The following is a 24,100-nucleotide window of genomic DNA, read 5'->3' on the forward strand; positions in this document are numbered from 1 at the left end:
TTCCTAATTCATTCCACTATGATCAGAGAGCACACTTTGTATTTTTGCAAATTTCCAATTTAAAAAGAATTATCACGTAGCTGTATACTCAAGAATGTTCCATCTGCCTTTGAGAAAAATGTGTATTCTTCTGTTTATATGGAGTGTTGTATAGATTTCTGTTAAGCCTACTTGGCCTATTGTGTTATTGAAATCTTCTATTTAGTGAATGACCTTTTGCCTAGTTGTTTAAATGTCACTGTTTTTATCTTTTTAATAATAAAATTTAACATAAAATCTATTTGGTCTGAAATTTAAAAAGCCAGTTTAGTTCTCTTTTGCTTAACTCTGCATATATTTTCCTGTCCTTTTGCTTTCATCCGACTTGTGTCTTTGAACTGGAAGTGTGTCTCATGTCAACAGTATACAGTTGAATCGTGTTTTCTAAAAGTCCATTCTGCCAAAAGGTCTTTTTATTTTTTATTATTTTTATTTTTTTAACTAAGTTTCTTATTTTAATTCCAGTATAGTTAACATACAACATTATGTTAGTATCAGTTGTAAAATATAGTGAGTTAACAATTCTGTACCTTACTCAGTGCTCATCGTAAGTGTACTCTTAATCCCCAGCACCTATTTAACCCATCCCCCTACCCACTCCCCTTCTGATAACTGTAAGTTTGTTCTCTGCAGTTAAGAGTCTGTGTCTTGGTTTGTCTCTCTCTCTTCTTCTTTGCTCATTTGTTTTGTTTACTAAATTCCACATATGAGTGCAATCATATGGTATTTGTCTTTCTGTGACTTTTTTCACTTAACATTGTACTCTCTAGTTCCATCTATGTTGTTGCAAATGGCAAGATTTCATTCTTTTTTTTATGACTGAATATATGCCATTCCTTCTTTATGCTTTCATCTATTGATTAGCACTTGGGCTGATTACATAATTTGGCTATTGTAAATAATGCTGCAGTAAACATAGGGATGCATGTATCCCTTTGAATTAGTGTTTTTATATTTTGGGGGGGCACATACCCAGTAGTGAGATTGCTGGATCATAGGGCAGTTCTATTTTTAACTTTGTGAAGAACCCTCCATACTGTTTTCCAGAGTAGGTGCAACAGTTTGCATTCCCACCAACAGTGTAAGAGGGTTCCCTTTTCTCCACATCCTTGTCAACACCTATTGTTTGTTTCTTGTGTTGTTGATTTTAGCCATTCTGACAGGTGCGAAATGATATCTCATTATGGTTTTAATTTGCTTTTCCCTGATGATGAGTGACGTTTAACATCTTTTCATGTGTCTGCATGTATTCTTCATCTGTTCATGTCTTCTACCCATTTTTAGTTGGGTTATTTGTTTTTTGTGTGTTGAGTTGTATCAGCTCTTTATATATTTTGATTACTAACATTTTATCAAATATATTTTTTGCAGATATCTTCTCTCATTCAGTAGGATTGCCTTTTAATAGAGTTGATTGTTTCCTTTGCTGTGCAGACCTTCTTATTTTCATGTAGTCCCAATAGTTTATATTTGCTTTTGTTTCCATTGCCGCAGGAGACATATCTAGAAAAATGTTGCTACTGCTGATGTCAGAGAAATTACCGCCTGTGCTCTCTTCTAAGAGTTTTATGGTTCAGGTTTCACATTTAGGTATTTAATCCATTTTGAGTTTATTTTTGTGTATGGTGAAAGAAAGTGGTCCAGTTTCATTCTTTTGCATGTAGCTGTCCAGTTTTCTCAACACCATCTTTTGAAGAGACTGTCTTTTTCTCATTGGGTATTCTTTCTTTCTTTGTTGAGGATTAATTGACCATATAATTGTGTGTTTATTTCCAGGTTTTTTATTCTATTCCATTGATCTATGTGTCTATTTTTGTGTTAGTACCGTGCTTTTTGATTACTACAACTTTTTAAATATAACTTGAAGTTTTCCAACTTTGTTTCTCTTTTTCAAGATTACTTTGGCTACTTGGGGTCTTTTGTGGTTCTATACAAATTTTAGTACATGCGCTGTTGAAGTCAGTGCTCTGTACAAAGTTTAGTATTGTTTATTCTAGTTCTGTGAAAAATGCTGTTGGTATTTTGATAAGGATTGCATTAAATGTCTACATTGCTTTGAGACTCTAGGCATTTTAACAATATTTGTTCTTTCAATCCATGAGCATGGAACATATTTCCATTTCTTTGTGTCATCTTCAGTTTCTTTTACTAGTGTTTTTTGTTTTGTTTTGTTTTGTTTTGTTTTTCAGTTTTCAGAGTACAGGTCTTTCACCTCCTTGGTTAAGTTTATTCCTAGTTATTTTATTAATTTGGGGTCAGTTATAGATGAGATTGTTTTCTTAATTTCTCTTTCTGCTGCTTCATTATTAGTGTATGGAAATGGAACAGATTTCTGACATTAATTTTGTATCCTGCAACTTTAGTGAATTCATTTATCAGTTCTAGTAGTTTTGATTGACTCATTCAGGTTTTCTATATAGAGTATCATGTCGTCTGCAAATAATAAAGATTTTACTTCTTTCTTACCAATTTGGATGCCTTTTATGTATGTATTTATTTATTTTTTGTTTGATTGTTGTGGTTAGGACTTCTAGTGCTATGTTGAATAAAAGTGGTGAGAGTGGACATCCTTGTCTTGTTTCTGGCCTTAGGGGAAAGCTCTCAGTTTTTCCTCCATTGAGTATAGTGCTCACTGTGGGCTTTTCATACAAGGCTTTTATTATGTTGAAGTCTTTTTCCTCTAAACCTACTTTGTTGAGGGCTCTGCAAATTCTGTCTTTTAATTGGAATATTTAAACTATTTACATTTAACTTAATTACTGGTAAGGTAGGATTTCTGTATGTAGTGTCTTTGTGTTCATTTATTTCTCCATTACTTCCTTCTTTTGTGATGTATAGATGTTTTGAATTAGACTGTTAAAATTTCTGTTTATTTTACTTTAAAGATTTTCTTAATAATTGTACTGAGGATTACAAAGTTGTAAATTTTTAAAAATTTAATTCTTATTAATAGAAGTTTAACTCAAATAGTTTGTAAACACTTATTCCATTATAGCCCTGTTCTCTCTCACTTTTTGTGCCATTATTGTCATACAGATTAAATTTTTACATGTTATAAGGCAGTCAACAGCTTTATAGTTATTGTTTTCTGTAATTTAAATCAAATAGCAGAAAAAAGTTACAAATTAAATACATTTATAATGTTTTTTATATTAATGTGCGCACTTATCTTTACCAGTGATCTTTATTTGTTCTTGCACATTTTAGTTATTGTTTAGTGCCTCTCATAGCCTGAAACACTCCCTTAGTATTACTTATAAAGCAGATCTGCCAGCAATATATTCTTTCAGTTTACAATTACTGAGAATATCTTCATTTCTCCTTCCTTTTTGCAGGATAGTTTTGCTGAACATAGAATTCTTGAGAACATTGGTCAACAATGTTTTTCTTTCAGTGCCCTGTACCTGTCATCCTACTTCCTCCTAGAACCTACGGTTTCTCATGAGAAACTAACTACCTGTTGATCTTTGAGGAACTTTGTACATTATAAAATACGTTTATTTTGCTACTTTCAAGATCATCTCTTTTCCTTGGCTTTTGACAATTTACTCTAATTTGTCTAGGAATGAATCTGTCTGAGTTTATCCTACCTGGAATTTATGTTGCTTCCTAGGTGTGCATGTTCATGTTTTTTTTTTTTAATCAAATTGGGAAGTTTCTGGCCTCAGTTTCTTCAAATTGTTTGTTTGTTTGTTGTTTTGCTTTGTTTTTTACCTTCTCTGTCTCCTTTTTTTTCTGGAACAACCATGATGTGCATATTGGTATGCTTATTGGTATCACACAGTCTCTGAGGCTCTGTTAATTTTTCTTCATTAACTGTCCTTCTGTTCTTCAGCCTGAATAATCTAAGGTGTTCTGTCTTAAGATTCTGCCATTTCAAATCTGCTGTTAAATCCCTGTAATTAATTTTTTCATTTCAGTTTTTATACTTTTAATTTCCAGAATTTTTATTTGACCCTTTTAAAAACAATTTTTTTCCTTTTATTGATATTCTCTATTTGGTAAGATATAGCCCTTAAATTTTCCTTTAATTCTTTAGACATGGTTTTATTTAGTTCTTAGAACATATTTATAATAGCTATTTTAATGTCTTTGTCTAGTAAGTCCAGTATCTGAGCTCCTCAAAGACAGTTTCTTTTCACTTATTTTTTTTTTCCTTTTTATGGTCTATAGCTTCCTGTTTCCTTGCATGTGTTATAGTTCCCCCATGCCTCACCCTTGAAAAATAAATCTTTCTGACTCTGGAAATCCAGCTCCCTCCTCCCCCTCCCACAATCCTTGTAGTTTTGTTGTTTGGTATTGATTTGGTTGTTATGGATGTTGGTTTGTTTATTCAGTTTCCTGAGCAAATTCTGTAGAGTCTGAATTCTTTGTCTTGTATAAAACTCAACATCTCTTCTCAGTTAGTGTAGTGGTCAGCTAATGATTGGACAGAAATCTCCTTGAATGTACTAAACCAGTAAGTCTTCCCAACTTTGTTGAGGGATTTGTGTGTGTTGGGGAGGAATATTTCAATACTCCAGTAGGCAGTTTAAAACACTACAATAGCCTTCACTTCTTGCTTGTGCAGACTCACAGGCATCTACACATGGGAGATTAGAGCCTCCTCAACGTTTCTCCTGAGCATGTGCACATTCTTGCACATGCATATGGCCTTTTAGATTTCCAGGAATATGTCGAATATTTTCAACATCCCACATAAAAATTTCATTCCCTGGTTTTCCTTTATAATATTTTAGTCAGTTTCTTACTTAACCCAACTGGTATTGCTACCTCAGGCACCTGAATTTTTAAACGATTGACATTGATTTTCTTTTGACAAATGCTGTAGGGGCAGGTCTGTTCACACCGAGTGAGCTAAGTCAAGTTTGATTCAGCAGTCACGCAGGTTAACAAAAAATAAGTGCTGAGAATGGAGATACAAGACAGGTAAATAGTGACAATTCTCTAGGGATGCAATTTTTTTGGGGGGGAGGAGTAACTCCAAACCTGTTCTGTTTGTTCCAGTGGCTGATAGGTTGCTGTTTTCACAATGAATAAAATCATATAGCTTTTGGTTTGAAGGCTACAACAGAGATTGGGGGGTAGGGGTAGGGATAGGAAGAATCAAAATGCCACAAAACTTTGTTCTTACCAAGTTTCAGCTATTTTTCTTGAATAAATGCTTCTTATATTTTTGAAAACCTTTGATTAATTTCCAGAGTTCTGAAAAAGTTTATTTTGCCTATTTTTGCTAATATTCTCATTTCTTTTATGGAGGAGTGGATACATGGAGGCCTTTACTCTGCCTTTTAAAGTGTTAGAATTTTAAAAGCTCCCTATGGACAGCTTCTAATGTGCAGGCAAAGTTGAAACCCACTTATTTTTTAGAGAAAGGTTCAAGGGCCTGATTATAGAAAACACAAGGCATTTAAGACCAGGACAAAAACAAGGAGCTTATGAATGAGTCAGATAGGGATTGGTTCAGAGATGGATGGGGCTTATAAAAAACAAAAGAGAAAAGAGTTTTAGGAAGAGAATAGTCAAAGCTATTGAATGCTGCCCACATAGTTCAGAAAATGGTTTGAAAACTACGGATTTGAATGGTCTACTAAGAGGTCACTGTGATCTTTGTTAGAGCAATTGCAGTGGGGTGGAAAGGCAGAATCTTAACTGCAGTAATTTGTAACATGAATAGGAGGTAAAAAAGAGAAAACAAGTTTAGCATGAAGAGCCTGGACTGTGAACAAAAGGAGAGATAATATAGGTCAGTAGCTGGAATAGAATGTGAAGTCAAAAAAGTTGCTTTGTCCTAGGGATCATTTTAACCACTTTACTCTTATTCACAATTTTTTTCTTTTGGTCTCGACCCTAGACCATAGGGCCATCACTAGTGGCTTGTATTTGAGGATAAGAAAAGTGACTTTTCTTCCATTGTATGGGAAAGAAATGTGACCTTAGACAGATAAATTTTGCCTCAAAACAGATTCTCAGTGAAACTGTATGACTGGCATTGTGAGGGGTAGTGGACTGGGACATATATAAAGTCTGAGAAAACTGAGTTGAAATCCCAGCTCCATCACTTTACTGGTTCTAGCTGCGTGATTTTAGTGGAGCTACTTGGCTCTTTCAGCCTCACTTGTCTCATGTGGATAGGAATACCAATCTTTTGAGATTGTTGTGTGGATTAATTTATATAATACCTAGGTTTTACAGTAAAGAAGTGGATGTTATATAAGGAAGAAAAAGTTAGCCATTTAATTTCAGTTTTCTCACCTATACCATAAAAGAGTTGTATTATGTAATCTCCATGATGTGTTTTAGCTCTAACCAAATGGGCCCCCAATATCTTTTCATTCAGTACTATTCTGAACGAAACCTCTATTCTGGACGAGGTAGATATTTGGAATTGGTTGATGACCTACACCATTCTGTGTAAGATAGTTTCCATTAGAAAAGACATTTAGAATTCCAAAGGATTGACTTACAAATAAATTTGAAGGATAGCTTTGCTGAGCCGGGGTGTACTTTTAAATAGATGAGCTCATCCCAGGACATATAAGAGAGAGCACTCAACAAAGCATATTTTAGATCCTTGAGAAATGAGCTTTCAGGAGATATACATCTGGCATGCTATCAGATCCCAAAGATACCATATCTGTATTTGGGAATACAGATTGATTGTTCTGGATTGATTGTTCTACTTAAAATATTTGTGTTTGTGAATGTTTATAACTGCTAGTTTTGGGCAGTTGAGGAAACTTTGAAACAATAAGCCACATGAAGAAGAAAGGCAGGTTTGAAACCAGCCAGAAAGTGCTCAGGGAAAGAAATAAAAGGTGAAGCAAGAATGAGTCAATGTATATAGGAGGCTTGTGAGACCAACAGAGCAAAATGAGAGTAGGATTAGATAAGGGACTCAGAGATACAGGAAAAAGTGAAACCAGAGGCCAATTGAGGCTGAACTGGACTAGAACAAGAAGAACGAAACAAAAATGATTTGCCTCGTCAGAGGCTGATTTATTCTTCCTACCAATGCTCTCAGCTTGTTTTGTTGAGTTCACTGATATATTTTGGTAGAATTTTATTTGGGTAGACATAGGGGGAGTGCCTCTCATTTCTGGCAAGCATTGAAAACTTGCTCATTTTCTATTAGCAGATTAGTGATGTAAAGATTAAGAAAATATGCCCTGTGATTTCAAAGATGAAACGCCTGTAAAATAAGAACACTGAAACACGGTGCCATATTTATTGTAATTTTATTAAAACCACTCTCCATGAAACTGAATCCACAGTGTCTCAGATACAGCTTCTTTCTGAATTATGAAAGATTGTACTTTGGTTCTTTTTTTTTCTTCCTCTGCTGATTCTTCTCAATTGGCTGTACCATAACTTTACTTTTAAAATTAACTATAGTTGGCAAATTTTGCTTTAGAAGTGCCCCAGTTTCACACTACTTCTTCAAATGACTCGAATTGTCCAGGGTGGACTGTTGATCTATCTTGTCTACTTTACCAGAGGCTTCATATCCGTTCAAGACACTTTGCTCACATGTAACTTTTGGCAAAAGAGGATGACTGGCAGGTCATTGGATGGCCCCTTGTCAAAGTGGACTCTTTAGATAGGACTATTGATGAGCAGGGGCTTTATAGGCAGCTGGGCAACACTGCAGCCCGAGCGATCTTCCTCGGCAACCTGCAAAGGAAACTAATGTTACGAAGGATTTCTCCAAAGACAGACATCTTAAATTAGGCAAAGTCCTATAACAGGACACATCTCAGGAAGATTTAAGGCAGAGCTGGTCGCTGTGCCAGCCCAGGGGCCTGCTCTGCCAGTTGAAAGGCAAGCACATCCTTCCCTGCCACCTTGCAACGAGCTCGTTCTTGCCGTGACAGCACATCTACCATGCATGTTTGATTTAAGGCCCGCCATTACCATGCGTTTGTAATTATCATCAGGCGATGACGAGCCCTGGGAAAGGTAGAAGTCTTAAATATGGAGATCCAGGAGCCTAATCAAAATGCAATGCATAGAATATATCTTTCTTCTTGATGCTCCACCTCTTTTCAACCAAGCGTTACTGGTTTGAGGAAAACTGTAGCACAACCCTTTGCCAATGATTGTGATTCATTTTCACTTCGCTAATCAAAATGTGTTTCATAAGGTCCTGACGGCGTTCAAGACTTCTTAAAGGAGGTATGACTTTTCTCTCAGTTGACTGGCATAGGTTTCATAATTTACACGCAGATGTGGCAAAGATTTGTGAAAGCCTCCTTGAGCTTATAAATTCTCTTATTCTCTATTAGCATCCTCATAGATTCTTATAGATTCTCATCAGGATTCTATATGGGCAAACATTATACTGCTGACAATTTCTATTTTGTTATTACTTTGGGTCAATGATGTCCAAACTAGTGATTCTACTTTTTTCCTACTTAGGAACCATATGTTATTGTATAGTGTATGTATGTATAACACAGAGTTTAGAGGATTTGTATAGGTGAGAGAAGTTACTTGTTCTTGATAAGACATAACTTCAGTCAGCGAAATTATGTTAAATATTCAACTTTACCTGGTACCCTGTGTTACTCCTATGGTGAAGCAGCATGCTATGAAGGAAAGATACCTGGAGTTAATTCCAGAAGATCTCAATGCAAATCTGAACTTTTCTCATTTGTGAATAGATGTTATCATGGATGGACCTTTATTCCTCTAGGCCTCCATCTCTTCTACACCATGATGGCATTGGAACAGACCCTCTCCAAGTCCCCTTCATGTCTGACATCTATGATTCCTTGAAGTCAAGAGTCCCTTCTTTTAAGGATATAGCCATTAGTATTCAATATTAAGTATATAATTTGTAAAAGTCATTCTTTATGACACTCAAGTGACTAATATATAGGAACTCCTTTCTCCCAAGATGTCACCCCTACCTGTATTGTATTATTGCAGATATTTGAAATTTGAGGGAATTTGAAATAGAAGAAGGCTTTATTTGCACCATTTCCACATTCATGGATCCAGGGTTACAATAAGAATGGCTTCTTTTGGTTTGAGGAGTATTATAACCACTGAGACACTTGTGTCTGACAGATTCATTCAGCCTTTAATGTATGCCTCCCTTGTATTATTGTGTCATATATAAAACCTGACCTCCTAAACAGAAGATAAGTCCCTGAAGGTCTGGGAGTATGTTTACGGGTTATGAATCTCCCTAACACCTACCGTTTAACATTTAGCCCCACAACTAATCACTTATTATGTTATATGACATGATATTTTTGTGTATAAAAATGCTTATGGAAAAATTATATAGGCTAAAGATTGCCTTTTATCACTGAAATGTAAAAAATTTTCCACAAAAATAAATGAAAATGGAATGTAGAAATGAATAATTTGGTCTACGGTGGGACATTGAAATTCACTCTGGGGTGATTAGTGGTTATTCAGTTTTTAACTGACAATAACTCACATAAGTCATATTGTATACAACTAAGTAGTTGGTACTTCAAAAATAGCTTACCTAGTATATGGTTATATAGTAAGTGTCTGTTTGGTTTCCGCCTCATTCCCCCCCAAAAATCTATATATTGAGGACCAGAGTGTCTCAGTTTAGAAGGCAAATATCCTATCTCCCAACATTTAGCAGTGTCTCCCTTCTTTGAACTCTACAGCTATTACTTTGTCCTGTTGGCTTGGCACTATGATGCATCTCTTGTTACAGGATTCTGTTGCTATGATACTTTTTGATATTTGTCATGCCTCTTCAGCTAGACTGCAAACATGTTGAGAGAAAACACCATGTATCCTATGATCATATATTCCAAAGTGTCTAATAGAGTTTTAATTATCTAAAAAATATTCAATTTGTATTTGCTGGAATTATATAGATAGGGCAAGAGACACATTGTCCATTGCAAGTTCACAATAAAATCAACAAACATTTATCTACTTATTGAACTTCCTAATTCATGAAACATCCTTACTGCATAAACAGCTATTTTTCTCTTATAGAATTTAACTTCTCTAAATTTTTGTCATTCTGTTTCTCTTATATCAAAAAGTATATTTAGGTCTTTTAGATATTACCACAGTTTAGTCTGGGATCTTTTGTGGGAATTGGGTATTTCAACATTTAAAATACCTTTAATTCATCTAAAATAACAATTTATTGGATAAATGAGTTTTTTATCAACATGCAGTACACATTAAGATTTGAGACAGCTTTCTAATTATTGAAAAAAGATAGTTGATTTTTATTAATAGAAATTTATGTGCTATCTGATTCTTGTTTCAAAAATGCACTAGTAAAGAATCCTTAAATTTACATACTTTGCCTACATTTTAAAGAGTTTTGGGGCTTTATTCAGAGGAAAACTATCCTAGACCTCTTAAAGCATAGTAAATAAAACATTTATAAAGGCAGTATAAAAGGTACACTCTAGGAAAATCTACATAAATCATAGTTCCCAGAGTCCTTTTTAAGATTCAGGATAAGAAAGTAATTTCTCTCATTTAACTCCCTTGGTGTGAATATGATACTTCAATATTTCATAAATATTTAATGAATTATTATTTCCTACAACTTATGAGTATTTGGACAATTGAAAGAATTATTTGAAATACACGTATATGTCTGGCTGTGTGGAAAAAAGGGTGATTATAAATGCTTGACACTGTGTGTCTTTAAAAAAATTGGGGAAAAATAATTTCTAAATTTTAAAGAGGGCAGGAAGGATGTTCGGTAAGATTCTTTATTATATAAATTTGAAAGTGCCTGGGAGTGCGTCTTCATTCTTAATTTTTTTTAATGTTCATTTATTTTTGAGAGAGAGAGAGAGAGAGAGAGAGCAGATGGTAAGTGGGGGAGGAGCAGAGAGACAGAGGGAGACACAGAATCTGAAGCAGGCTCCATGCTCTGAGCTGTCAGCACAGACCCCAATTCAGGGCTCGAACTCACCAACCATGAGATCATGACCTGAGCTGAAATTGGACACTTAGCCAACTGAGCCACCCAGGCGCCCCTTCATTCTTAATTCTTAAAGTATTATTACCAAAGATAATATCACTAATACAAACAATGGCCCTGACAGAGGTAAAACATTGCAGATATCATGCTAGGTGCCTTACTTGTTCAAGTTTGTTTAAGATACAACTCTGCAATGTAGGCACTAATGTTTCTTTTACACTGGAATAAACTAGAAGAGCTTAAAACAAATAAGTGCTGAAACCAAGTCTTATTCCAAATCTCTCACATTCCAAAAATCTATGCTTTTAAATTGCATCTTGTTCATTTCCTGTGTTGAGGAAAAGTTATTTTTCTTTTATTATCTAAAATATAGGTAGTTCTTTGCATACTGTTTCTGGCACTGTCTCACACAGGAGCTTCCAATAACTGCCAGTCACATGGTGACAATTATGCTTGATTAAGCAGATCCAGTAAGTACTTGATCGACTTTTTCCCATAAATGCTGACATTCTGCAGCCAAAGGGAAAAGAACGCTTGCCATTATTCTAAGCACTCTGGCCATCTCCCCTTGTCCCTCCCAGTAACACCAAACCAAGTTTCCTAAGAGCAGTGTCCCCAGATGCTTAGACTCAGCCCAGATTCCAAGGTTTCTATCAAATACTTACTTGGGTAATCTGAATTATTGAGGTCTGTGAGTCCTATAAGCTGACAGGTGACAATTTGTGAGATTTGAAAGGGATGTTTGACAAAGTGTCATTGTTGCTATTGATCATTCTATCCCTGATAATCCACTGCTATAAATTTTGAAGTCTTTACAATGTCCCAGAATCCTCTAAAATTACATAAGAAAGAGTGCTTTGGAAACTATAAAATCAAATAAAAAAGAAAGTAAATTATAAATTCATGTTATTATAAGAATGTAAAGAACTCCATGAGGTAATACCATAGCTATTGACTAGCACATAGATTTATAGTCAACTGAGAAGATGACTTTAGTCATTGTTCTCAAAAGATGTTTCAGAATCGCTCAATGAACTAAATATCGGTCTGGGTCCTATGCTCCTTGTCTCAGACTATCATACTACCAAACATAGAGTATTAGGATAATAATAAGTGGCTTAAGACATTAAAGTTTAATTTTGTGTGGCACTCTAATATGGGTCAAACAGCATAAAGAGCCTGAAAGGTTGTCCTCCAAAAATGACCCGGGGGTTCAGGCTTTTCCTATAATGGGCTCTTTGGTTAGGAGTTCATTGTTTCCAGCTATACAAATAAAGGAGTGGGAAAGTACAGGAAAGAATAAGGGAAACCTAGTGAGGTGAGAACATGAACCTCAAAGGAGATCTTAGGAGCTAGGTCCTAACTTTGGCCAGAACTTGTCACACAAACCCAACTGAGTGTAAGAGGGCTGATAGACACAGTTTAATGAAACGATAGCATTTTTTCCTGCTTCATAGGTTAGATAAGTTTGTATAAAGCAGAGAAAAGAGAAATCAAGCAAGCATGAAAAATTTTGATCATGATAGAATTTTAATGGGTCCCCAACAATGCCTTTATAGTTAACATAGGCCTGTGCAAAAAAATATATGACCATAATGTGACTTTTAGGCAGGTTATTCTCATTTTCATAATCTATAATATGGCCCTTGGGACAATCCAAATGGGGACAATTGATAAGGAATATCTGAAACCAGGACTAGTTTTACGGACATGTAGCCTGTGTTGTTGCACAGGACTCTGTTCCCACAAAGGCTCCGTATTTTTTTAATGCTCTGCTACTACTGTTTTAAGAGTCTTAATAATTTTGAATATGGGGCTCTGCATTTTGATTTTGTGCTAGGCCATTATTCTAAGCTCTCGACATCCCCCATTACATAGCTAGTCCCACCTGAAACTTATGCTTAAAATCTTTAAGATAAATAGTTAATGCTAATTAATGTTTTAAAGAAGACAAGTTACAATAGCAAAGTGTATGTGCATGCATATAAATATACGCCCACGCAGGAATGTATCTTTTTAAGAAAGAGTTTATTGGGAGGAATTTGTTTTAATTGATATTCATTGAGCATCATCCCATTGCTTATTGTTAGTTACTCATGTGAAGAGTTGGTTGATGTCTATAGCACAAGCATTTGTTTCAGATAAATGGATGTTTCAGTTGGATAAGTTTTAATTAAGCAACCTTTATTGTACAAGTAGTTGTTTTTGAAACCATGAGAAAACCACTGTAATTTGCTAATTCCGTCATCCAAAATCTGAAGGTGTTGCATCTTGTCTATAACCTTGAATACAGTTTTGTCTATAAATGTCTCAAATAAGGAATAAGAAACTTTTCCACTGTAATGTTAAATTCTTTTTCTACCAAGACACAACTTAACTCTTCTCAAGCTCATAGAATCATCTAAAGTGAATGATTTATTTTTAGATCCTGCTTCCACACCACTTGCTACGGTCACTACTTTAGCATTTCACATTTCATAGGAATTTACTTATTTACACATTTGCCAAAGGAGTAAACTGAACTCTTTAACTCCTTGAGAACAGGTGGTGTTGCTGTTCATCTTGCTATTTCCAGAGCCTGGTATAGTTTCCAGGCACCCAGAACATGTTCAATCAATATTTAATGAAGGAACGAAGGAATGAAGGATGAAATAAGTCATACAAAAACATTTTTGTTTCAGCAAAACATATATTTCCAAGTCTTAAAGAAGGTTATACTCTTAATAAAGCCAAAATTAGCTTTTGTTTTGTTTTGTTTTACAAGAATGTTTTAAACTTGCATTATCCTTTAGCTCATAACAGCTGTATTCCAGGGGAGGATGAAAGAAAGTATACTCCTATTAAGTGAAATTTTAAAACATCTGAAGGGTAAGAATAGTACGTATTTAAGTCATATTTATAAATTAGGTATTTTAATAAAAGAGCTTTTTTTTCCTATTAAAAAATGAGTTGCTTGAATACATTCACCTAACACATGTAAAAGTAAGGAAGAACAATATACACAGGTTTCAGCAGATATATATGTTAATATTCCTTTGTATTAAATTGGTTGTTAATACTGTAATTTTTTTTTTCCATTGTCTACTAGTAATACCCATGTATAGGGGTTACTATCCTTCTCTTTAAGGCTGGGAATGGTTTGTCCATGGTATTAGTTACTTGTGGCTGCTATAACAAGTTATCACAAACTTGGTGGCTTAAATTTATTTTCCCCTAGTTCTGGAAGTCGGAAGTCCCGAATCAGTTATCACTGCACCACAACTCAAAACATGTCTGGAGACCTACACTTCCTCTAGAGGCTGCAGAAAAGAATCTGTTTCCTGACTGTTCCAGTTTCTGGTAGCTGCCAGAATCCCTTGGTTTATGGCCACATCACTCAATCATCAAAGCCAGCATCTTCAAATCTCTTTGCTCTATCTTCACACTACATTTTCTTCCTTGTGTAAGAAATCTTTTTCTATTATAAGGATACTTGTAATTATTTGTAGGGCCCACCAAGATAATACAGCAGAATCTCTCTATACAAAGATCCTTAATTAATCACATCTGCAAAGACCCTTTACCCAAATAAGGCAATATTTATGAGGCTCTGTGCACTAGGATCTTCTGTCTTTGGGAATGGTTAATCAGCCTACTATACTTTTACCCTGCCCATTTTTGCATTACTGACTAAGAGGTGGAATTCTAGATGATGTATAATAGTATATTTTTCTCTATGCTCACTGACACAGGAATGAGGGTGCCATACAGTAAGTGAGTGCTGGAGAACTATAAACTAAATAGTTCTATAAAGGAAATGCTGCCTAAAGAAGCAGGCTTTGGCAAGTAGGGCTCAGAGAGGGAGCTCATAACTTCATGATAATACTTCACATAAATTAAAGTAATGTTAATTGTCTCTTCCAAAACAAGGCCATTAAGCAGTTTATTGCTCCTACCTTAAGAATTTATTTTGGTCTTTCTTGTGGTCCTACCTTTCCAATGGTATTTTACTTTTTACCCAGTGGGGATATAAACACCTCCATGACAGTCCTTTCTGGTATATTTCATCTCTAAGGATAACAAGAGGAGGAAATAAATGACCAAATAGGTCCCGATAAGCTCTGCAGCAATCAAAAAACAAAAGTCTCCAGGAAGATATCAGTAGGTGGAGCTTCATTTTGAAATACAGTTCCTAACAAATGGAAAGAATAAGTTTGTCTACATTGCCTAGTTGTGAACAGCTGAACTGTCAGTGACCTTGTGCCTGAACAGGGAAGAATTTTGTTTCATTTTTTCCACTGTGTGGAGGTAAGATATTTGAACCAGGAGAGAAGATGTTTTATTTTTTTGGCCCATTTTTATTCATCTCCTACTATGCGCCAGCTATTATGTGTAAAGCCTTGGTTAATACAATTGCTTTCTTTGTCCCTCTGTCAGTGGTCTTCCATTTCATTTTCAAGTTTCTCAAAACTTTGCAGTCTTATGCTTGGTCATCTACAACTGATCCAAGGTCACAAAAAGGACAGCTTAGCTGGAAGGGAAAAAGAAGAAGAAGAAGAAGAAAAAAACAAGAACGCTAAGAAGTTACATAAATGTCCTCTAGCACATTCCCTGTTCTGAGGGCTAATGTACTGTAGCAATTCATCAGTCATTCTAATAGTCTTTTAACTTCTGTCAGAAAGCCTACTAAATGCTAACATCTTAAATGTTTAATATTCTAAAACATATTTTCATTAATCATGCAAATTATCTGGGCATCCATATTTTACGATAACCTCTTTTGAGATTAAGAGTCCTGAGGCTTTGTGTATGAGAGACCCATGTTAGCAAATGATATTGTAGGTGAAATATAACTTAGAATTAAAGAATTTTAGCAATGAAAAGTCACTAGTAAAATTCCAGTATCAATGTGCCATCTCATTTATAAAAAGACCAAAATGCTATTAATGTCAGATATTTTTGATTAGGTAGCAAGCAGCTAAAATATGCATTTGCTTCATTCTATTTTATTACATAGTTGATGGATGAATATTAATGTTGGTAGATTGTATATTATCCCAGTAGAAATGATCCTATGTTTCACAGCAAAGTAGACTGTTATTAGGAAAGGATAGAACATGTGTTCCATGCATTTAGGTTGGTATGAACTGCACCATGAAAACCTTCATTTTTATGCTGCCAATCCTATTCCAGTGATTCTTAGCTGCTTGGAAAAAGGAGAAATATGTGCATGGGCCTCATTAAACAGATTGATAAGAAATTGAAAAGGGTAAAGGGCATGAGTTTTGGTAGTGTTAGTGGAAATGCTTTACCTTAAAGCTATTTGTCAGTAGGGATGGAGGCTGGTAGTGAAACAGATAGAAATGACCTGAGACCATGTAAATGTAGTTATGCTGGAGTCATGGAGCAAAGCTCATTAGACTCAAGAACATGACCTAAGTAACTGAAAGTCATGAGCAATGATAGATCAGTACACTAGTCCGGCTACCAAAAGGAAGCAGATGGCACAATCAAATTAGGATAATTCAAGGAAGGCTGATTTATAAAGGGACTAATTGCAACAGTATAGGCACAGTGAAGGGTAAAGGAACCATTAAAGGCTGTGCAGGTAGTGAGCTAACAGCCACAGAACAGTTATTAAATCTAAGCCTTTAGAAGTAAGAGGAAAGGAACAATTACCAGAATCTGAAGGAAGGAGAATCATGTACAGAATGACACTTTTAGACCTTTCCTTAAGGGAGACAGGCAACATAAGGTGATCTCATGGGGTGAGCAAATACCCTGACCTCATTCCTCTCTCTCCCTCCAGTCTCTTGATGGGGCTTCCCATTCATTGAGCCCAACAGGAACCCGAGGGTACAGATCAAGGATGTTGTCCATACAGATGAGCCTCTCTAAAAGGATATCAGGGCGTCACATGTGGAGAGTGGATCTGAAGGGAGACATGCAGGGTCAGAAACATCTAATTTTGGTATGAATACAACCTCTTTGGTTTTGTGACCAAAATTCATAGTTACACTTTGAATGATTTTCTTATGTCTCCCCCCCTTTTTTTACCCATTTCTTAAATTTTCTTTTATGGTTATTCTCTTTCAGAATATCTCCTGAGGCTGTTTTCATTAACAAAATTTCTAGTAGCAACGCTACTTACCCAGTACACACAAAGGAACAACCTTAGCCTCTGAGTAAATATATGTATGTGTATATATATATATATATATATATATATATATATAAAATAGCTAAATGCTATCCAGACAGTTTATTATTCTCTCTATATAGCTTTTTTTAGTATATCAGTGTGAATTTTTTTTTTACATTTATTTATTTTTGAGAGACAGAGTGAGCAGGGGAGGGGCAGAGAGAGAGGGAGACACAGAATCAGAAGTAGGCTCCAGGCTCCGAGCTGTCAGCACAGAGCCCGACACGGGGCTCGAACCCATGAACTGTGAGATTATGACCTAAGCCGAAGTTGGACGCTTAACTGACTGAGCCACCCAGGCGCCCATATCAGCGTGAATTTTAATGTCTGTAGTCTGTATTGCTAAAGCGATGGTGAAGTCTTCACTTTTCTACGTGGTTTGCCTTCTAATTGTATTTCTCTGGTACAATATTTAACCATCATTTCCTCAATCATGGGTTCTAAGGTGCAATGAAAAAAAAATCTAAAGGGAAATATATTTTTTACTTTTCAAAAAGATTTTTTTCTGGAGCATTTTCAATGATTGCTGCAGGAATGAATGAGTAAAGGTTTCAAGAATGAATAGTTGCAGAAAACCAACTTACTTTTGTACAGAAGTCCATGCAGCAGCCCCCCAGGGTAGAAGTACTTTTGTATCTCCTTTTGTTGAGTTCTCTATTTTTTTATGAATATGCATATTGGGGGAAAAACTTCCATCTGCTCTCTTTTAGCTGATTATATCACATTTTGGAGCTGCACATCGTTATGGAGCTTCAGAGAAAGATGATCATTTACATTACATATGGATATAAAGTAGAGAAGGAGTTGATGAATTGCAAACAAGTATAATTTATATGGACAAAGTGTGCCAGAAGTGCTTTTCACCCCATTTTACTCTGCAAATGGAATGATTCCTGCCCATTCACTTGGCACGGTTCCCAAAAACTCAAAGAGGAAAACGATCCCGTTAGCCTTCTGCATCAGGATTCCACTCCTTCCCTAAGAGGAGACAGTGCTCTGCCCTCAGGCCCACCAGGGACCCCAGAAGGCCAAAGGAGATCTCTGAACACACTAATGTCACTTTTAAGATTTTTCCGTCATGGCTTCTTAATTTATAATCTACATCACGCAGACAACCTAATACTCAGAACTGTTGTTAATTCAAACGTGAGAAGTTTGCATGATGAAGAAAGAAAGGGAGAATAATGAAAAGCTCATATTTTCCTCTGTGCTGTGATTTTCCCATGGCAGATCATTTGCCTAAATGCCTGTAAGCTTTGTAAATATGTGAAAATCTACAGTTAAGGTGTCTTTCTAAGGGCTTCTGTGTGGGCTATTGCACAGTCAGCTGTGACTCCATACTGTAAAGACCTGGGCCCAAGATGCAGTAATAAAAGTAATAACCCCAAATCTTGTTTTATGTTATTTAATTAATTAATGTGGGCATTTAATTATATATTCAATCATTCAGTCCTCAAAAGTGATTATTCCTATTATGTGTCAAGAGTGAGGAGTCAAAGCTAAATACCATACAGCCTCTTCCTAAACTGTCATAACTCAACAAAGAAATATTCTGTCAGGACAAAACAGTCATTTATCTGTGAAGTTCTGGTGAATCAGCTGATTCTCATTGCTACTGGAAGACACAGTTGTCCTAGCCCTCATACAATCTGGGTCTGAAGAATTTCAATTAGTACGAGCCTAAGCCCATCCTATGGTAGCGTATGCACCACTTTTATTTTATGTTCAGATATTAGTTTTTATGCATGCAGTGCATGCACTGTACTGAGTGTTTTGCACACAGTATCTCATTTAATCAACACAGAAATATGAAATATTAGTATTATAGCATTTGTATTTCACAGAGGAGGGAAAAAAAAGCTTGGAGGATAAGTGATCCACCCAAAGTCACATAATCCTCAAACCAGGACCTCTGGGTCAACATTGGGTGTGATCAGATGAATTCAATGGTAAGATAGGAGGTAGCCTAAAGTAAGGGTTACTTCCATCTTAGTTCTGTAGGCAGAAAACCTGGTCAAATTTAGAAACTGCTGTTCTTTTACCTATATTTAGTCCCTATTCATTTTTCTCTCAACCTTTACATAATTTTAGCATGACTTCCCACTTTAGGAAGGAGTTCTTGAAGTGTGCATGCTGATTAGTTACACAGTTTTCTTTGGTGGTGGTGGGGGAATGGAAGCGTGTGTGTGTGTGTGTGTGTGTGTGGCGTGACAGAGTATCTAAAATTTCTTCATGTTATTTTTCTCAGAACTTAGGCCTGTAACGGAAGTTTCTCAACATGAAATGTCATCAATTTGGCCTCACACAGGAAGTTGCAAGGTGCTTGACTAACCTCAGTGAACTGGATGTTGTCTAAAACCTGATAATCTTTAGCTATCACTTTAGAAGTTTTAAAAGTTATTTTATTTCTTAACTCATTATCTTAGAAATGTAACTGATAAAAAAGAAAAGCTTCTGATAACAATTTCAGGGTTAAGGTATATTGGTACTTATATCAGGAAAAGAATCGGATGAGGGGGCAGAATTTAAATGATCTCATTTTTGTTCTTATTATCAAAAAATTATAAGGATTTTATCCATACTTAGAATAAAATTTCTCTAACCATGCATACTTCACATCATACTTGAATTTGTAATTTCTGATTCCTGGGATCAGAATAATCATTGCATCCCAGAACAGTTTTACAACATTTCTGTACTGAAAGACTCAGCTTGTTCCAGTGAGAGACTATGGCAAGATTTTAATGCAGATTATCTGAGCCGAAGAGCCTTTATTGGCATAGTCTTGGGGAGCATATATGTCTTGGGGAGCAAATAAATGAACAAGACTGGGATTCTCTTGAAACCAGGTTTCAACCTAGAACCAGTGTGATCATCTGGTAACCATTAAAATGTCAACTTTCTAACCATCTTCACATCCACTCTCGAAAGGCTCAGATTCTTGTCTATCTTCTAGTCAAGGGCAGTGGAAGGCCTAAGTCTCTCAACTGCCTCACAACCTTGGATGAACTATGTCTTGCCTTTTCACTCCTCTTTATCCAGCTTCCATAGTTGAGAGAAAAACCTAAGGAAAATGAGCTTCAGGGATCCAGTCTGTGAAATGAAGGCAGCAGTACTCTCTTTAGTGTGGTGTATATGACTACAGGTATCCTTTTCAGTGCTGTGCTGTGTGATGGGGTCATCCTTCTGGTAACTGGAACCTCATGGAATCCAGTCTCTCTTCTTCTTCAATCTCCTCATGGCCTTTGCGGCATTTCTGCTCATAAGCGTTTCCATAAATCCTTGACTGGATGCCAGATATTCATTTTAAAAGGATAGAAATCATGGCTGAGGACATTTCACCAGCAATTTCCACCATTTTACATTTAAGCGGTTCCTTAGATGGTTCCTAACCTACAATTTCTTGGTATCTTCATAAAGAAGCTGTACTCTCTGGAACTCCCTGAGGCAGCAGGTTGATGAAAATTTAAAAATTATGGTCAGTGGCTACGCAGTGTCCAAGGAGGTCCTAGAATAATCTATTTGGAGTGCTGACCATGGCCGGGAGTGGGGCCATGATGCAAGAAGCATGTTAGAGGTTTGAAACTGAAACACTATTTCCTGCTGTGAAGAGAGAAGTAGGCATGTGATTTACTCCTGACCTGGGCGCTGCATATAGGATTAAATCTCATGGATCTGGAAAAATACACTAGAGATTAACAGTGTAATATTGTCTCCCAGCATTTGAAATAACATTTTGTGTTTCCTGATTTTTCCTAAAGTATTGTGTTTTACATATTTAAGAAACTTTTAGATCACTTTGGCAGGCATTTACCTATAGACTAAGTACATTGATTTAAACATAAATATAGAATTGTTATATGGGAATGATTCCATTCAATGCACTTCAGCAAACATTTCCTAAGTTCCCATTCTGTACCCAGTATTGTACCAGGCACCAGGGATCTCTTTCACAAAAAGATCACAGTGTTGTGGAAGGGTAAGTGCCTTTCAAATAGATAAAGTATAATATGTTAAGTGCCATAACCAACAGAGATACAAGTTGCTATGGAAACACAGAGAAGTACACCGAAGGAAATCACGGAACACTTCACAGAGTAAGTGACTTTTGTGATGTGTCTTAAGAGGAAAAACAGAGGGAGTCTCCTAGACGTAGAAATTCATAGTAGCCACTCCAGGAAAATAAATAGCATAAGAAAAGTCACAAAAGAAATAGTGAATTTGTAGAATTGCAACTAGATTGTTATGGCTGCAGAGCGTAGAATGAGAGAAAGGAGAGGAAAGATACAACTCATAGGTTAGGTAAAAAAATGGTTGTGAAGAACCTTATGTATCTTGGAAGAAAGTTTAAATATTATACTAAAGATAGTGAGGAGCTAAAAAAAAATTTCAAGCTGGAAGTACATGATTTGATATACAGGTTAGATCTTTCTGGAAGCTGTTGGGAGGATGGATTAAAAGGTAGGGCACAGGTAGAACAGGGGTGAGTTGGAAAGCCATTGCACTATTTAATATATGAGATAATGACATTCCAAAGCAATACAGTAGCCATGGGAATGGATAGAAAGCCATGAATGGCAGAGCACATCTAGAGGTCAGACTTGATTACATATTGAATCTGTATGAGAAATGTATGAGTGAGATGAAGTGAGAAATGATTTTCTGTTTTGGGTAACTGGGTATTGGTGCCATTAAAGAGAGAGCTTTGTTTGGAATAAAAAAGGAGAGGCAAATTTGTAGAGAAAATCAAAGATTAGGTATGTTGAGTTGAAGCTTCTAGAGTGTTATGGGCTGAACTGGACCCCTCTCCCCACAAAGTTCATATGTTGAAGCTCTCACCCCCAGTGTATGGTACCAGTGTATGGTATTTATAGATGGGGTTTTGAGGAGATAATTAGTTTAAATAAGGCTGTAAGGGTGGGGCCTTCATGATTGGACCAGTGCCCTTCTAAGAAAAAACACCAGAAAGCTTACTGTTTCTGATGTGTGAGGACACATTGAGAAGGTAGCTATCTGTAAGCCAGGAAGAGCTCTCATTAAAGTCCACCCATGCTGCAGCCCCATCTTGGACTTTTGGCCTCCAGAACTGTAAGAAATTAAATTTCTATTGTTTAAGCCACCCAATCTGTGGTATTTTGTTACACAGCCTGAGCTAAGACATAGAAGTATTCAGGAAGTTGGATGACACAGATCTATCAGGAGGAGACAGATTGAAGTGTTGATTGATTTGGAAATTTTATATATATATATAAAATATATATAATAAAATATATATATTAAAATAATATATATAACTATATATATTGTTTCCATAAGTAAACAATGTATTTGTTTATTATTAAAGAGATATTTACACTCAGATATTCAAGCCTGGCTATCCTAGAAGATAAAGTTTGCCTTTTCTTTTGCTCACTTGCAGTTTTGTGGGATTCATATATATATATATATATATATATATATATGGAGAGAGAGAGAGAGAGACTGACTATAAAACCTTGTATGGCAAGAGATATTTTGTCTAGAAGTCAAAACATTAAAAAATACCTTAAGCACCACTCGTGTGGAAAAGAGTAAATGCACCTAGTTCTTTTTGTTATTAAAATTAGGCTATTTCAAAATTTAAAATATTTATAATTAAAAATGAAACATCTGTACAATTATTAAAATTAGTTTTACTAAATAAGAATTGACAACATCTTGTTAACTCTTCTTTTATAGCAGATAACAGTGAAGAAATCAACAAAAAATAATTACTAAAACTCCACTCTGGATCAAGAGAAAATGTCTCCAGTATCAACTCACACTTTCCTATTAAGTATAAAAATGAGTGTAACTGCTGCTTGGACAATTGGTTATACAGATACTCTCTCCATTACTATTTGTTCAATAACGTACATAAGTTCAAAACTGGCAGGGATGAGAAAATGAGTTTTCCCTGCAGAATTTTTCATGTTGCACTTAGAAAATAAAGATGAATAAATCTTATCGCACACACACCAAAGACTTACACCATACCTCTTCTCATACAGGCAAATGAAATATTAACATGTAGCATTCAAAATAATAAATATACATACTATTTACAATAATTGGGAATGTTGGAGACATGAACTTTTGTGTAAAATCATTCTGATTAAAATATTTTAACTTCAGGTTGTATTCGCAAATACTTCTCTTTCTCTCCTATTTGATCTTTTAGCTCAAATAGAATTAAAGTGGAATGTGTCTGTAGATATAAAGTTGAGAATGTGTATTCAGTCACTTGGCTCTGTGATAGTAATCTTCTGTACCATGTCAGAGAGATTTTCAGACTCCACATCTTCTTTGCCATTATCTGAATTTTCTGATGAGATATAACAACCAGAGTCCCTTGGGCAGTCCTCTAACTGTGACTTATTTAAGGAGGTGTCTGGGCTTAAGGATAGGGGCACAGATTCATTTTCTTGCTCTTGAATAGCTGTAAATGGAAAAGAGGGCAGTAGTTAGGAGAAGCCAAGACAAGTTTTATTCATGCACTCATTCATCTTTGAGCCATTTTAACTGTACCAACCTTGACTTCATTACATTTGAAACTTCCATAAGTAAACAATGTATTTGTTTATTATTAAAGAGATATTTACACTCAGATATTCAAGCCTGGCTATCCTAGAAGATAAAGTTTGCCCTCTTTTTTGCTCACTTGCAGTTTTGTGGGATTCATGTGAACTGCTTGCATAAGCGAAGATCAATATGGACTCTCATTTTACATTAGTGATAAGTTGCCAGAGAAAGCAGATTGTATCCACAGTTTGACTGATGCCTTGTCCAAATACTCCTTAAAGTAACATTAGAAAAAGTCTTTTGTAGTTTAACTGTACAATACACCTCAATGGTGATCTTTGTGAACGATTCTAGAATCACAATAATGTAGATTAATGAAAAAAAAATCTCTG

At 35.7% G+C, this 24,100-nt stretch overlaps 1 protein-coding gene across 2 annotated transcripts in view; it reads right to left on the minus strand.

Annotated features, from left to right (window-relative positions):
* Positions 1 to 22,727: 22,727 nt before the first annotated feature.
* SAMSN1 (SAM domain, SH3 domain and nuclear localization signals 1) overlaps positions 22,728 to 24,100 on the minus strand; it is a 50,232-nt gene continuing 48,859 nt past the window's right edge. For both annotated transcript variants that reach the window (XM_030328822.1, XM_030328823.1), the window contains exon 8: positions 22,728 to 23,625. In XM_030328822.1, coding sequence (XP_030184682.1) covers positions 23,423 to 23,625 — 203 coding nt within the window. In that variant the 3' untranslated portion in view covers positions 22,728 to 23,422. The remainder of the gene's footprint in view (positions 23,626 to 24,100) is intronic.

The sequence above is a fragment of the Lynx canadensis genome, chromosome C2 (assembly GCF_007474595.2).
Source record: "Lynx canadensis isolate LIC74 chromosome C2, mLynCan4.pri.v2, whole genome shotgun sequence".
In the NCBI taxonomy this organism is placed as follows: Eukaryota; Metazoa; Chordata; class Mammalia; order Carnivora; family Felidae; genus Lynx; species Lynx canadensis.